The sequence below is a fragment of the Sinocyclocheilus grahami genome, unplaced genomic scaffold, assembly GCF_001515645.1.
Source record: "Sinocyclocheilus grahami isolate Dianchi unplaced genomic scaffold, SAMN03320097.WGS_v1.1 scaffold5.1, whole genome shotgun sequence".
Taxonomy (NCBI): domain Eukaryota; kingdom Metazoa; phylum Chordata; class Actinopteri; order Cypriniformes; family Cyprinidae; genus Sinocyclocheilus; species Sinocyclocheilus grahami.
Window position 1 is genome coordinate 752,020 of NW_015505184.1, and position 17,945 is coordinate 769,964.

At 37.0% G+C, this 17,945-nt stretch overlaps 1 protein-coding gene across 1 annotated transcript in view; it reads left to right on the forward strand.

The window, feature by feature from the left end:
- LOC107583814 (BTB/POZ domain-containing protein 7-like) overlaps window positions 1–17,945 on the forward strand; it is a 64,828-nt gene that overhangs the window by 13,218 nt on the left and 33,665 nt on the right. Inside the window, exon 2 of the mRNA XM_016270158.1 lies at window positions 16,266–16,482. Coding sequence (XP_016125644.1) covers window positions 16,401–16,482 — 82 coding nt within the window. The 5' untranslated portion in view covers window positions 16,266–16,400. The remainder of the gene's footprint in view (window positions 1–16,265; window positions 16,483–17,945) is intronic.

Consider the following 17,945-nt stretch of genomic DNA (forward strand, 5'->3'; position numbering starts at 1 on the left):
GCGTCTCTTGTGCGGATTGTGCTTTCAACATTTTATTATCAAACATGTCCCGCAATTTAGCAACAGTAAAGACGGCATCTTACAACAATCACCGATTGAGCTGATTCTGACGTTAAGTTTGGGTTTTATGGAGGAACGAATGCGCACCGCTGTGAAGCTAGTTTTTAATAGCTTTACCTCATGTCTTCTTTTGTATAATCCTTCGAAGCCAAAATCGAAATATATAAATTATAAAAAATAAAATTAGCTTAATAAAACAGCCACAGGCCTAAAGTGTAAGCAGATGTTTGAATGTTTAGTTCTCTCCTCTATCATAATTAAACAGGGCTTTCATGTTGCGCGTGCTGAAGCTTCTCCGCGTGAGCGTGATCTCGCTTCTGAATTGTGAATAGCAAAAATGCATCATAGACAAATGTTTGAAAAACAGCTGGCGACTCTGGTGAGATAGAATTGGCAAGATAATGTATATGTAGCAATAATAAATGTGTTTTATTAATTTCTCCAGTACCGATAGCAGAACCGTTAAGGTCAGAGCTTATCGATACTCCGGTCTTTCATAATTTAGCCCCGGGACCGATTAAATACCGGGTTTTGGTACCCATCCCTAGTAACCAGTATGTACTAGAACTGAATCAGAACACAGATTTCGGTGCCTCATTTCGGTGCAATGCCTGAGCGATCGATTGAAATATTTGTCCTCTGGTTCCCTGAAACGGACGTAAGAAATATCATCACCAGCACCGCACGTGAAAAATAATTTCCCGACTGAGAAAATGCACGTGAACTAAAGTCAGAAAACTGTAAAAATACAAATCCAACAAATCTTTGTAGTAACGCAAGTGTCCAAGTTGTTTTCACTCTCCGACTTAAAAGCACAACTCGGGAAATGAGAGCATTCGAGGAGCGCGTGAATGCAGTAATTACACTTGCTCTGATGGCAGCAGGTAGACTTCCATTAACTAAGCTAAACATGCTTAAATTAAAATGCCTAAAGCTAAACCTCCCTTGTATTCATATTTCTAAACCTGTTGTCCAACAAAAGAGGAGAACATTATAACCTTTTTACTCCACAACACCAGTCAAATGCTTCCTTTTGTGATGTGGCTTCTTGTCAGAATGAGGCAGAAAATATGTTCCATATGCTACTTTAAAAAGAATAAAAAGGGTACCCAACCCTAATTATAAATATACTTAATTATTATGAAAATACCAGAGATAATGGTATATGAATAACACAGATAAACTATATTGTCTCAGTCGAGTGTTTATTGTCTTTGTTTTATCATTCAAAACTTTATATGTTCAGTTACAGCTATAATAGTGATGCCATTGTCCATATAAGGGATTTCCTGGAGCAGGGTTCCTCAAACCTTGCCCTGGAGGGCCACTGCGCTGCAGAGTTTAGCTCCAACCCTGATTAAACTCGCCTACCTGTGATTTGCTAATGATCCTGAAGACATTGATCAGCATGCTCAGGTGTGTTTGATTAGGGTTAGAGCTAAACTCTGCAGCAAAGTGGATCTCGTGGGCCAGATTTGAGGATCCCTGTCCTAGAGGGTCATGAGTTCGCTACTTTTGTGACTGGATATGTGGATTTTCTGTGCAAGGGCACCCTCTGGCGTCCACTATGAATAAAACTGACATCGTGTGTTTATAGTGCTAATGGCCAATCCATACTTTTTTGGGGATTTTTAAAATTTTTAATTATTTTTTTTAATAAGTATCGGTTTAGGCACCGGAACCATTTTAAAAGTATCGATTTGGCACCGGTATCGAGAAAAAAAAAAAAAAACGATACCCAGCCCTACAACTCATTATATTTTACATTATCTGTTAGTGATGTCTTAATCATTGAATGTATATTTAAATAAATCTTCTATCAAACAAGTTATGACAGTCACTGTGTAAATTATATTTCAACAACAAATAGAAATTGTATAATTTAGAAGTTAATTTAAAACTGCATTGAGTGCAATTTACATGTTTGCATACATTTTTTTTAAAGCTCCATTGTTAACTGTAACCTTATAGCAATGTAAAAGGGCTTCCTATAGTCTATACTCCAGGGCTCGCAAAATTTCAACATCCCTGGTAGCCATTCGGGCAGGCATTCTTCAGATTTTGGTAGCCCAAAAATTAATTTAACGAGCCCGAATAAAATATATTGTATTTTTTTTTCAAATAACAAGTCAAGAGAGTAGGGGTGCAACGGATCACAAATCTCACAGTTCGGATTATATTACATTATCATATCACATTTTGAGTCACAGATCGGATCATTTTTCAGATGAGCAAAAAAAACATGGTTCTTTGAATTGAAGTAACACTTATTATTTAAAGAACAATTTACTACTTCGATACCACAGCAAAAACTAGTAGCATATAGGGATGTAACGATTGACTCAACTCACGATGTGATATGATTCACGATACTGATTTTACAATACAATTTCTTTATTAACAAAATGAGATTTAAGACGTATTTTAAAAAAGGTGTCTTTTTGTTATTTCTCAGACCAAAAGGCTGCACATTACTTTGTGAAATTGAAAATGTCAAACAATATACTAATTTGAAATGTTAAAACAAATCCCAAATCAAATAAATAAATAATAAAAATAAAAGAAATTTCTCCATTCAAGTAAACTAAGGTTTTGCCTGTGTATTTTAATCACGATCCAAACAAAGATGCTGCATACTTGTTATTTAGATTGTGAAATTTGAAACAAAAAAACTAAAACAAAATGGCTTTAACTTTGTGATACTACATAAAAAATCTGATCGAAACAAAAACAGCAGATGGGCTGAATGAGACGCAAATGTCACTCTCTGACAGCAGGTGGCGCTTAAACAACAGGTATTTATAGGCTGCTGCCCCTTTAAGACCGAATGCATGGATCCAATATAATGATGCACGGGCAATTTCTTTCTCCACTGTTTGCGTTCAAGACATGAAGATACTTGCCGACTTATTTTGAGATAATTTTGCGTGTATGTGTCCATTCAAGCAAAAGAGGAATCAATTCTGTGTTCGAGCTCTGCCTGAAATGCCGCTCTGTATGTGCGCGCTTTGAGCGTGTGCGTGCGAGCACCGAACTGAATTCTTCAAGCGCATAAATGGTTTAAAACGCTTGAATGTTTAAATTGGTAAGACTTAGAAACTCGTGTAAATGATAAACTATGATTCATTTCACCCCTACAAGTGAGTGAACAACGCAAATCAAGGAAGGGATTTTATATCACTATTCAAGATAGCCCGTCGGGCAGGGCAGTGATATATTTTGGTAGCCCGACTGGAAAACACAATAGCCCCGGGATGTCGGGCTAGCGATTTTGCGAGCCCTGTACTCTATAGTATTGAGCAGAAGCTGAGGTAGATTTTATAGATTTACACTCCTAATAAAAAAATATATATATATTAGGGCTGTGCAAAAAAATAGATTTTCATGCGCATATCACCAGCAAAGCCGCTCCTGTGATTAGTAGTAAAGTTTTAGCACGTGCTTTCAGATGAAACGGCATTTACTACACCGAGCCGTAGTTCACTGACAAGCTACACAAAATCGCGTTCAAAATCGCAGACGATTCATTGCCGATTTTGTGTAGCTTGTTTTACGTAATTACGTTTTCATTTAAAGGATTTGCCATTGCTCAAAACTCGTGTTTGAATCATCAGTGTAAAGTAGCGCTTGTTGTTTTTCATTTCTCCGATCACAAATGCAGACATAGTTTTATGTTTACACGCCGCGATGCAGCGCAGCACGTAAAAAGACAGTATTGAGTCATTGTAATCAGTAATTGTGTCCTCACTGGATGCAACAAATGCCTTGTTTGTAATGAGTTTTATTGGTTTTGTCTGGTCGTGCCTGGAGACGGCATCACAGTATGTTAAGGGGCGTAACATTTCCGTCACACGCTTGAGGTATCCAGCCAATCACAATGCACTGGATAGCTGGCCAATCAGAGCACACCTCGCTTTTCAGACCGATGAGCTTTGTAAAAATCGACGCGTTTCAGAAAGGCAGGGCGTAGAGGAGAAACAGTAATGTACAGTAAATGGAAAATAATGTGTTTTTTGAAGCTTAAACCGCATAAACACATTTCATTACACCAAATACACAAAATAATGTTTAATTTAAAAATGTTTTTTAGCAACATCATATGACTCCTTTAATTAAAATTGGTTTATAACATTATTTTAAACATTATGCACTTTTTTTCACAGATGCTTTGAATAAACGTGCATTAGTAATATTTTGCTCGATGCGCCCTCTTGTGGCCTCAGAAGAGAAGCCAAAAGCTTTTCTTCACCCTAACTGAAATTATGCATTTTAAATTTAAATATAATTCGAATTTTGATAATATTTAAGTACAGAATTCTAATTTAGTTTAGTTTTTCAGCCATTTTGACAGCCCTAACATAATATAATATATATATATATATATATACTGATGAATGATCAAATCTTTCACAAAAATATCAAGCAGCACAACTGTTTTCAATATTAATAATAATAATAAGTGTTTCTTGAGCAGCAAATCAGCATATTAGAATGATTTCTGAAGGATCATGTGAAACTGAAGACTGGAGTAATAATGCTGAAAATTCAGCTTTGCCATCACATTGATAAATTAGGGTAAACGTACCTATTAAACTCACCAAAATCTACATTGAGGCATTTTTAGTGCACAAGATATTGGTTTCAGTACAAAAAGTTATGTTAAAATAAAATCTTAATCTCTCACACAAAAATGTTAAATTTTATTTTAAATGACAAAAGCATTTAAATTATTTTTTGTACTCTTTAAGCACACCCCTGTTCCCATTAAGCTCACATCATTTTTTATTTAAAAAAAAATATTTTAAACAACCTTTTTAAAGAATAATTGAAAGATTTTTTTTGAACGTAAAAAGTCACAGTGTCAGTTTTTGTGTCAGTCACAAAAAAAACAAAAACAGAACGCTAAAATCAAGCAAGAAGGCCATTCAATTTGATTAGTTATATATTCATAATGAAGTGTCATTTCAGCACTCTGCAACATCTATACTAGTCCACGTTCAGCTAAGTAACACACTCAAAAATCAAATAAAACAAACCAATAAAACATTTGATTCATGTGGATGAACACAGAAACTAGCCTCATTATGAAGCCTCTTATTCAATGCATGTCAACTTATCTATAGTCTCTTAAGACTGGAATACACTACACCATTTTTTCCCTTGATTTTCCACCGATTTACAGTCTGGTGAAGGTGGTGGTAGTTGCCAAAGGTCAGAGCCAGTCTGTAGATTTGAGTTGACATAATCCATAGAAAATCCATTAACTTAACTTAAGTGCCAGCCGTCAGTTTATATTTAAAGTCTGTTTATGAAGTATTTACATAGATGTTCAATGTGGAAGAGCTTAAAGAGAGCACACTGAGCTTAATTGGAGCAGCAACAATTTGATTAAATTTCATGTAATATTTGTATTACTGTATTATTGCTCTATAAATGAAGCATACAGACTTTATTAAAGCCACAGAAAGACAAAAGTTTTGCTGAAAATGCACAATACACAATTCATTATGTATATTAACAATGCTTCGGGACAAATATAATGCAATTTAATGGAAAACTATGTGAATGGCGCTCTGTGGCGCGGCAGGATTTTCTGTTGGCTGCATTTAAATCCGCTTCCGAAGTGTCCTACTCCGTTCAGTGTGCAGTATCACGTGTCTAAACAAATAGCACGTGCTGTCAGTGATTTCAACCACTAGAGGCCGCTCTCGCACTGTATAATAACAGCAGACCCTTCTCAGCCGCTCCAGCAAGGGACGCAACCTGGAAAACTATCGGCATGGATTTTTGCCGATAACCGATAAATCCAGCAGTCAACTATCTGTGCCGATTAATCGGCAAAACCGATACATCGGTCGACCTCTACTGATGTTTGTCAGCAAAGTCACTGCATTAAAACTGCTACTTTGATGTTGCAAACATTCCAAACACAGCATAAAAGAGGGCCCTATACTGCGCTCCTGTATTCGTACTCGTAAAAATGCCCCGATACCAAAAGCCAATACCAAACAGCATGTGAATAGAGCTGTGTCCAGAAAAAGAAACACTAAAACAGAACAACAGGGAGTAGAATGGAGTTATTAGAGATTAAGGATGTCTATGAAGTATATGTAAGTAATTAATATAATGTTAAACATTCAATATTCATGTAATATTTATTAAAATGACAAGATTTTGCTAAATAAATAATCTAGGTCATGCATTAAGTTCATACATATTTTATTATGAACAACTATTATTAACAATATCTATGAAATTATACTTTTTCTTATTGATGTCACACTGAAGCTGTGTGATTTTCATAGTAGTGTACGCTTTAAGCTCACCTCAATAATATGAAATCTTTAAAAATCACAGCAGGGTCAAACCACAGACCAGCAATAAACTGTCAATTTATAATATTATGGATTTAAAAGTACAAGCCAGTAATTCCTGTGAAGTTATGTATTAGCGTAGCACACAATCTTATGCATCTTACAAGCTTAGATCTTTTGAATCTAAAGGCCGTTCACACCAAGCACGATAACTATAAAGATATAGTTATAAAAATCGTTCTCAATATTAAAGAATAGCAGAGTCCACACTACAACTATAACGATAAAGGCACAGAGAAACGATATCGTTGGAATAATTTTCAGAACGATTTTTTCCAGCTGATGAACGATAGAAACATTGACAGCCAATCAAAATCCATCCTGCTGTAACGAGCTCAAGAATTTAAAGCGGACGATATCGTTCGCTGGTGTGGACGCTAATATCGTTATCTTTATAGTTATCATTCTTGGTGTGAACGGGGCTTAACTGTAATTGTTTCCCACATCCAAGTTCCAGGTTATAATATGCAAAAGTGTAAACATTAATCTCTTAATTTTACAGTAAGTAGTGAAACTTACCCAAACTAAAAGCTTAAACATCTAGAAAATGCACATTTAAAGGGCTCCTCTTTTGGTGAAAGTTTTCAGACAGCTTTCAAAATGGCTGCCAGACGGTGTGAACACATGGAGAACCATATCTCAGTGTGCAATGATCTTATTGATTTGAAATTACAGTAGGTATGTAGTAACAAACACATCAATTGGTTAAGACATCAAGTATGATAATTTTTTCTTTTTATAATCTGAGCTCAAATATGGAAGTGTGCTTAATGGGTACATGAACTTAATATGTACTTTACCCTACATTTTAAAATATAATAGAAATATTCTATAACTAGAAAGCAGTTATTTTAAATTGTAATATTTCATAATATTACTATTACTAAAAATGTACCAACCCCTAAACTTTTTAACGGTAGTGTACATTAGTTCTTCTGTTAAATTTAGAGTATGTTTTGAACTAGTAATTTAACAGTTGTTTTAAAATTTTAGATATTTCAATATTAGGTCTTATTGGAAATTAGATGCATGCAAAAGTTTAGAAAGTGATTCTGCTGTTCCCTGCTAAAATCATGTTAAAACAGATATTGTTTACGTCTTCTGTCTATACTACTGAAACTGTGAGTATTTTAAGTTTTATGGATCAGTCCCGTTTAACTCCATTATAAGTGCTTCAGTTTTTGCTTGTAAAAAGAGAGACAAGTCAAAATGAATTTTTCAGGTATTGTGCCACAAAAGCTGTTGATTGAGCTTAACTTCTATTGAACCTGTAATATTCCTTTTAGGCACTGTTGCGATGTCTGAAGCCCTTTTTATGGTGTGCTAAGTTGTTTTGTGTAATGTTTTAGTGGGTATGAACGTCTTTTTATAAGCATTGCAGTGCTGCTGCGTTTCTCACCACAGGGCCCGATTTAATCCGAGTCCACAAACACCCACCATATGGGGCACACCCAGCCGAAGTGATGATGGCAGGCTTTTTCAGGGGGAGGATCCACATAGAAACCCCTGTCATCTGAGATGGTAAAGCTGAAGAACAACTGAATCTCTTCTCTCTGAGTAGCATTTAGGCATAGGCCGAGATGAAACAAAATCACAGTGTTTCAAAGGCAACGCTTGACTGTTTCAGACATTAAGAGCCTGTTCAGACAGCCCGTCTGAAACAGGTGCTCCTGTTAAACGCTGACCTTTCTTTATCAAGCTGATTCCGATCCTTCTAAACCAGAGAGGAAAAACATTGATCAAGGATCAATTTCCCGATTCCACTGAAGTCGATGTAAGAATGGGAATGAAGCTGGGTCAGAGGCAGCTACAAGGAAAACCACCACTTGCAATTGAACGAGTATACAGGCTGATTTATGTGACCTAGTTTGAGGTTTGCAGACGCACAGGGCACACATTTCTTGATATTTCACTCTGCGGTCTCTTTTCTTTCGATTTGTAGTCCAAATAAAAGAAACGTTGGCTTTCTGAAGCTTTAAATGTCGTTTTGGGTGGAAGCAAACCTAGACGGTTTGAAAACCTTGAGGTGCATTATTGATACTTTCCCCTGCAGCAACGGTGCAGAGGCTCACTATTGATTTGCCTAATGTGGCAAAACTGCTCCACTCTCCTGCTTGCTTACATAACTGCTGTCTGTTTCAGTGCCTGCTCTGGAGCTCTGCAGCATTAAAGAACCGTTCATTTATTCCCTCTCCATTCCTGTCACTCACGTTGAGAGACAGTTGTTGCATCGGACACCGTGATTATAATTTTTCACTGCCGAGTGTTTATAATGAGCCTGCTGTCCCTCAATGTAGGCCTTATCTTTGACTAACGTTTTTAGTACTTTAAAGCAACTTTATTAAACACTGCACAATGCACTGCTACTTCACCTGATGGAGAGTTTGAGTGCACTGAGTGAATACAAATTCAGCAATGCTTGTCAAGTTCACGGTGGCAGTGAATCCGCAGTAATTGTAATTGTAAATTTGATGTGTTCTCCAGTGGCAGAGTCTGCCTGTTTACGCTTTGCTGGAATGATGAAATATGTGATAAACTGTTGCTTAGCTTTGCACCTCAGTCTCTAAAGATTTTCTTTTGACTAGAGCTTGTCATTTCCATTTTTTATTTTTTTTTGTTAAGGTTGTGACATTTACCCCCAGTTTCAAAGACAAGGCTTAAGCCTAGTCCCAGACTAAAATGTAAGTCTGAACTGTTTCAACTGAAAGAAACTTGCACTGACTGATCTTAAAATATATCAGTGCCTTTGTTTTGTCTCAAGATACACACCAGTAATGTTTTTTCCTAAGGCATGTTTATGAAAATTACTTAAATGCCCTAATTGAACTATGGCCTAATCCTGGCTTAGTCTAAGCCCTGTCTTTGAAACCAGGCCTTAGATTCCTGTTTTAGGGTTCTCCACTTACAGTACCAGTGAAATAATCTGTTGGACAGATCAACACATCAAAAACATTTTTTTCAAGAGCTTGTAAGTCTTTATTATTTAAGGCCTTTGGGATGTCAGAAACCACCCACATATAGGGTAAAATATATGTTAAGTATATATACAATTTCCTTTTTAATAACATTCATATTGAACCTCTGGTGTACTTTAGTTAGGCTCTTAATTACCTTTTTTCACGCTGTTGTTTTGTGAACCCTAATTTTACTGTTATGTTTTCTAGTTTAATGATATTAGCAATTAATAATAATAATTATTATTATGATTTATTATATTTTTATTAAAAACAACTATAGCATTGATGAAGATGATGATGATTATTATTGTTGTTTTTATTATTATTATTATTATTATTAGCATCTAATTATAGCCACTTATATAATAATACTTTTAATAATAATAATAGCATTGCTGTTGTTGTTGTTGTTATTAGTACTATAATTATTAAACTGTTAAAACCTAACACAGTCGAATTGGGGCAAATATTAAAGCACTGATTGTTGTAATATTAATTATAATAGTCTTCTGTAATTGCATGTCATTAACTTTGTATAGTATTGTGAAAAAGACACAAATATTTGAAACTAGGCATTTGAAATTGTCAAAATAAAGTGAACTTGCAGAGCTCTTCTTTCTTATGTTATAAATAATCCACACTGTGGACATTAAGCTGAAACCAGTGCAACGGCATTTCTTGTCAGTGTCAATCCATGATGTTGTTCAAGTCTCCTGCCACAGTGGCTGGCAGATAAGCAAAATTACCTGCCACTTTGCCAAACCTACCACATTGGGTGGTGGCAGGTTTTAATTTCATACCCTGCACATCTGCAAAATTTGAATTATTTCATGGACAAAGGTCAGAAGTTAAATGATAGCCCTTTTTTCTTTTCTTTTCTTTTTTTTTTTTTTAAGTAGTAATGCCACAGCACTTTGATGTTGAAGATCCAACAAAAGAGACTGATGTTTAGAGGTCGACCGATAGTGGATTTTGCCGATACCGATGGCTAGTAGGGTTGTCAGAATGACTGAAAAACTAAATTCGAATTTTCCACTTAAATATGATAAAAATTCTAATTATATTCTAATTTAAAAGGCATAATTTCAGGTAGGGGGAAAAAAAGCTTTTGGCATCTCGCCTGAGGCCACAAGAGGGCACATCGAGCAAAATATTATGCACATTTCTTCAAAGCATAATAAAATAACTACCTTTGAAAAAAAGTGCATAATGTTTAAAATAATGTTTATAAACCATATATAATTAATAAAGTTGCTTAATTAGAAGAAGAAAAACAGCACCATGCATGTATGTATAGTTTAATACAAAGGACCGAAAACCAATCACAAAGAGTAGGCTACTTTCTTCATCTAAAAACATGAGATACAGTGGGATAGGGGAAAACCGCCATGAAGTCTTGAGACATGTTTTTTAAAAGTTGAACTTACATTAATTTTACATGGCTTTCTAAACATGCCGCTCTCTTGTGTGAGAAGCGAGTGCAATGCTGATAGATGCCCCGCTAGAAAATGTGATAAGTATGTGTTCTGTGTGAACGGCTTAGTTTCAGTTTCGCCGTGAACAACATCTTCGCCACACTGATGCTCTCGTTTTCCGCAATATATTGAATGAACAACGTAGCAGCGGCGCATCTAGTGGGTTCAAATGGATAGGCTAACAAAAGCATTAAAATGCAATGACACTTACATTGTCGTCGCATTTCGTGCGCCACTGATAAGTCTGCCTGACAGCTGACGCAGACCTAGAAATAATTAAAAACATTAAATGTTGAAATTAACACAATCTAACAAGGAACAATACTTATAATGCTTTCATTAATCTTAATGTTACAAATGGACTCTTATTTTAAAGTGTTACCATTTCATTTTAACAGTCATGCTTAAAGATGCACATCTTTAAATATATACACAAAGGCCATAGCGTTAAAATTATATACATATGGATATTGTGTATACTCTCACACTTTAACTGCTTCTATTCTTGAACACTTGATGATTATCTAATCAAAATAAAAGCGCAGCGCTGAGTCTAGGAGAACTCACCGGTATCACACACATTGCGGATGCGTCGCGGTCAACTCAAGCAGCGGTCTAAAACAGTTTATTTAATCACCAAATGGACACAAGATTACTTCAAGAATGAAGAATAAGGCATAGATGAGTTTGAAGTTTGGTGTTTAAAAAAACGGAGCAAACAGTAAGAGAAAGTGCGATCTGTATTATAGCTCTATAAATGAAGCATACAGACTTTATTAAAGCCACAGAAAGACAAACGTTTTGCTGAAAATGCACAATACACAATTCATTATGTACATTAACAATGCTTCGGGACAAATATAATGTAATTTAATGGAAAACTATGTGAATGGTGCTCTGTGGCATGGCAGGATTTTCTGTTGGCTGCATTTAAATCCGCTTCTGAAGTGTCCTACTCCGTTCAGTGTGCAGTATCACGTGTCTAAACAAATAGCACGTGCTGTCAGTGATTTCAACCATTAGAGGCCGCTCTCGCACTGTATAATAACAGCAGACCCTTCTCAGCCGCTCCAGCAAGCGACGCAACCTGGAAAACTATCGGCATGGATTTTTGCAGATAACCGATAAATCCAGCAGTCAACTATCTGTGCCGATTAATCGGCAAAACCGATACATCGGTCGACCTCTACTGATGTTTGTCAGCAAAGTCACTGCATTAAAACTGCTACTTTGATGTTGCAAACATTCCAAACACAGCGTAAAAGAGGGTCTGATACTGCGCTCCTGTATTCGTACTCGTAAAAATGCCCCGATACCAAAAGCCGATACCAAACAGCGTGTGAATAGAACTGTGTCCAGAAAAAGAAACACTAAAACAGAACAACAGGGAGTAGAATGGAGTTATTAGAGATTAAGGATGTCTATGAAGTATATGCAAGTAATTAATATAATGTTAAACATTCAATATTCACGCCTGTATAGCGGATGTGCCCGAGCTGATAAGCAGAGCGTGCTGAGTGGATTGAGCGTGCGGCTGCACAGATGTGCGAGCTTGTCGAGTGAATATCTCAGACATCACTGGAAAGTTTGTAGTTCGGTTGGATATGTCAAAAGCAAGTAAGTAAAACAATGCACAAGTTACTAAAGTTATTTGACGGTAAGGAGAGAGCGAGAGAGTCCGAGAGCGTGCACTTCTGTTGCATGATCTTGATTGCTGTTTGCTCCATTAGCGCATGCATTTGAATTACAACTAAATAAACCTGCTCATGCATGAAAAAAAAAAATACCGTCATGAAACGGGTATAATTTTGAAAAATACCGTGATATAAATTTTTGGTCATACCGCCCAGCACTAACGTCAAGCATACACAACTTTATTTAAAGCAGAAGTGAAACTAGCAGACTGGGTGAAATGCGCTAGGTTGTAAGTGTCTCTCTCATTCTGCACCAATACAAACTGAAGTCCAAAGTATACTTCAGTTTTTACTCGTACGCGAGGGTCCGTGTACACTGTGCGTGACGCAAATTACATCACCAAAATAGTATGTGTGCACTCGTATAATGTAGAGACATTCCCTGCATTATTTTAGGAAAGCGTTTTGTGATTACAGTATTGAGCTGCTGCAATGGTGCAACTCTAATGCGCTATTAAAATGAACAGTGAAAGTAACAAAAGCTTATACAATACATTTTAACAGGTATAATTAAGTGTGGAAATAACTGAAGGTAATATATTTTTGCTAAATGAAGCCAACTAACATGATTCATAGTATTATTATTATTACTATTATTTTGTTTCTGTACCCAATATTTAAAAAAAAAAATACGAATGCTGTGAAAATACAGGTATCGGTATTGGCGAGTACCAAAAATGTAAGTATCGGAATCGGACTTGTTCTGAAAAAAGTGGTATCAGTGCATCCCTACAAAATACCAAACATAAGTCTGCAATTACATATGCATATCCCTCTGATGTCACTGCGGAGCACAGAAATTATGACCAAATATATATTTTAATTTGTTTGCTCTAATTTATGACTATTAAAATGATGGCAATTTAGGCAGTCTGGCAGGTGACTAGGTTTTGGAAATTTATGTTTATTACTCTAGCGAATTTGAGAATATATTTTGTTTAATATCCAAAGCTATTTGACTTAAAGGGGTCATATGATGCTTTTTTAAAGATCATAATTTGTGTATTTGGTGTAACAGAATATGTTGACATGCTTTAATGTTCAAAAAACACATTCTTTTTCAAATACTGTACATTATTGTAGGTCCTCTATGCCCCGCTTCTCTCAAATGCTTAATTTTCTACAAAGTCCCTCTTTTTTTTATTGGCTATTCATTGTGGGGGAAAAAAAAGATTTCAAGTTCGGGTCGGGTTCGGGCTCTAAATTGAACTGTGCCGCTCGGGTTGGGCTGGGTCAGATGATCTCGGGTACGGGTCGGGTTCGGGCTTCAGTTTAAAGCCTGTGCAGACCTCTAGATGTGACGCTCTCTCTCTCTCTCTCTCTCTCTCGCTCTCGCTTGCTCGGTCGCACACTATTTAATCAACTTATCTTATTTTAGCTGCTTTTGATGCACCTGTCAGAATATAGTGAAGTATAACAAAAAAAACTGATAGCAGTCACTTAATGAAGTAAGTCACTGTATTTTAGCAAGTTTCTGGAGCTAACGGGATTTCCATCAGCTGGATGCATATTGCAACTCGTTTCCACTGTAGACCGCTTCGTTCACACCCTGTCAGAGGAAAACTTGATCGCTCTGACCTCTGGGGATTTCACAAACAACTCCGGCCAGTGTTGAGGGATCTGTGCTTTAGCGCACATGCAGTGGACGTCTAATTGAGGTTTAGCTGTGTATGTTAAGCTAAACATGGCTTTTTCCGGTGTCCTTAGGCTTTGGCTCAGTCTGGAAAATTCTTCTTTTTTCAGTCCACTCTCAATGTCACAAGTGGGGGATGTAAAGCGTTTACATCTCCCCAAAATGTTATGGGCTCCCCGTTTGTGGAGTTCCCAGCAGCGCAAGGTTGGAATGTAATGTGAAACATAAATATCTGGATGGAGCAATAGCTCTTCATCTGGTTACAGCAAAACCCAGTCTTCCACCTCCCCAAGAAAACTTATTTGGCAAAGAACTAAAAGCATTCAGTTTGTTGCCAGGTCAGTTCAAAGGAAGATGTCTGGTTTTCTAGAAATTATACATTGTGCCGATAGCGTGAACTTGCAGCCTTGAGCGCTGAAGGCCAAAGCAAGGTCACAGGCCAAAGTTAGGAGATTACAGAGAACTAAAAAGAGATGTGAAGTACTGTAGACATTGTTTAGCTTGAGTAAACAAGCCAGTTGTGCCTCTGTGTCAGATTGCATTAGCATGACATCAGTGGGAGGGTTTGAATAAGTCAGAATCCTCCAGCAGTATTGTAATGGTCTTCAAGAGCAGAAGTAAACATCAAAGCTCTGCTTATGTAGTCTGTTTGGTTTGCTCATATTGTTCATTTCATTTGCCTTCCTTTCAGATTAGAACAAGAACAATTCGGTGCCATTTTACACACTTGACTTGATTTGCTTTCCCTTTAAAAAAAAAAATTCAAGAATTTTTTTTTTTTTAGAAATTAAATTATATTAATTTATATTAGATTTAGGGCTGTGCGATTTGGGGGAAAATATCAAATTGCGATTTATTTATTTTTTGACAGATATTGCGATTGCGATTTGATTTGCGATTTTAAATTTGCAAAGTCAAGCTTCAGCTCAATATTGCCAATAATGTGCAGCACAGTATGGGTATCATTACCCACCTGAAAAAAAAACAATAGAAACCATCATAGAAATTCTTATAGTTTCCATTAAACCATTATAAAATTCCTTTTTGCAAGCAGTTCGACTGAATTTACGTTCGTTTTAAACACGGAGCCATGCGCGAGTTGACACAGGTTGCGCGTGTGCGTCAAGCCTCAGCCATACTGCCAGATGCGCTCGTGAAGACTTGCGGTGCGGAGCCGGGTGCGAGTATAACCAGCATTACGAGACAGGCTGCGTTAGTGTGGCAAGCATGAACAGCTCGTCCGTGACGCGGGATTCGCGCGGCGTGGGGCAGAGAGGAGAGTATGAGAAGCATTCACAGACACAGGCTGTGTGTGTGCTCTTCTGAATTGGGAGTAGCCAACATGCATTATAAACTTCTTTCAAATGAATCTGTTGGGGAGATAAAATGTGCACGATAACGTTCACATACTAACAAAAACATCTAAGAATGTATCTTTTATTCTCCAGTACTGAAAACAGAACCGATAAGGGATCTTTTGTCATGTGCTGTGACGCAGCTCTTGCAAATTACCTTTTTTGTTCGTTGTCTGTCATTTCGAAGCTTAAATTGCATACGTTTTTCTTTAGTTTTAATTTGCCTAACTATCAATCTGACCCAGTAGACGCAAATAATCCCACTCGGTCTCTCTCCCGCTTTCTGTTTTTTTTAATTTTTTATTAAATGGTGGGTGTTTACGCAGTTGGCTAGAGCAGTGCTCATTGGGGAGAACGGATGTGCGCTCACTCTATTGGTTAGTAAGACTGCAACTCAAGGCTGGCAGTCATGCATATGCTCTGGAACAGAGAAATATCGCGTCCATATCGCAGGCTTTGCGATTGGGAAATCGCAACGTCTCAAATCGCGATTTCGATTCGATTTCGATTAATCGCACAGCCCTAATTAGATTATAATTATAAATAGTTTTTGATTATTTTAGATAATTATAATTCATTAAAATAATTGTAGTATTAATAATTATATCATAAATGTTGCAATAATAACAATTATATTATATTATATTTGTCCAGATTCCATGACTGTCTTGTTAACGTTTAATGTATTCTCTACCCCCACCTCTCTCTCTTTCCCAGGAATGACGGACATCACTGCAGTGTCGCCACATTCATATAGGTCTGATTGAGCGCAGCCGTGAGCTACTCAGTGTGTCGACGCTCAGACGGAATGATCCAGCAGGGTGACTAAGAGGAGGAAGAAGGGGGGAGAGGATGGGTGTGAATGCCTCCAGCTACCCTCACTCGTGCTCCCCTCGATTCGGGGGTAACCCACAGACCCAGCAGACCTTCATAGGTAAACTCATATTTCAATGCTATTATAGAGACATTTGTTGTTCCTAGTTTAGCAACTATTGTGATCAATAACAATAGAAAGGTTAGAAATATAAAAAAATATTACATATTTTTTTGGTTTCAGATGGCATATATCAGACCCAAATTCTCTGGATCACATTGCAATATGATGATGTTTTTTTTCTATTACAAGAAAAGGAAATCTCTCTCAAAGACAGAAGTTCATCTTTGACTAGAATATAAAATAATTCTACATTGTTTATTGTTTAAAAAAACAAAGAACAATGTTCATGTTCAAAGGCAGTTCAACAGCACAGAGAAATAGAATCTCATTAAATTATTGACTTCACCAGCTGGGACAGTCTTCATATTCTTTCACTGTAACATCTTGTCTGTATTAATTTATTTAAAGGCTTGGAAATTGTATCACAACTGTCAGCAGTTGCTTTGTAATTTTTCTCTTTCAGTATCCTACAGAGTCTGGCTTTAACTGCATATTCTGATGTGAATATTTTCATGACTTTGCTGTCATTGAGATCAGTAAAGTAATGGTGCTTTCAAAATGCTAAGCCATGCATGACAGTGGGCCTACAATGAGAAATGGAACATTAGATTGAGACATAAAGTGTCGTCAGGGAGATATTAGCCATGCTGGGGAGGACATTAGATGACTTCATAGTTGTCTGTTTTGGCAGGTGAAAATTGAGAGATTTAGAGGGTGGAAAAGTTAAAAGTGCACATTAAGTGGTTTGGGGATACATACTTTCCTTTTTGAAGTTGGAATTGTTTATACAATGTTACGTCTAGGGCTGTGCAAAAAATCAAATGCGATTTTCATGCGCATCTCGTCAGTAAAGCCGCTCCTGTGATTAGTAGTAAATCTCCAGCATGTGCTTTCAGATGGAGCGGCATTTACTACATAGAGCCATAGTTCACTGACAAGCTACACATAATCGCGTTTTTGTGTAGCTTGTCAGTCTGAAAGCACGTGCTGGAGATTTACTACTAATCACAGGAGCGGCTTTACTGACAAGATTCACATGAAAATCGCATTCGATTTTTTTGCACAGCCCTAGCTACGTCAAGAAGTGATATTTTTAGAGATGCACCGATTGATCGGCCAGTGATCGGAATCGGCCGATTTTTCGCAAGTCTCACGTCTTGCAGATTCCGAGCCGATCCTTTTATTGCCAGCGGCGCAGGCAATGATGTCACAGCCACACGCACACTCACAGTCGCGTGTAAACATGTAGTTTCGCGTGAGAATGATTCTAATTTTAATTGAATTCAGTGTAAACGGCAACTGATCATGTATTTATGTCGTGCCAGATGAGGCTTGCACAGCCTGATTGAGTGTGTGAGAGAGACAGCACGCACAAAGTAACTCACAGAAATGTATAGATGCATACTGCGGTAGAAAAAAAAAGATTTATAAAATATGATTTAGGTAAGCAACATTATACG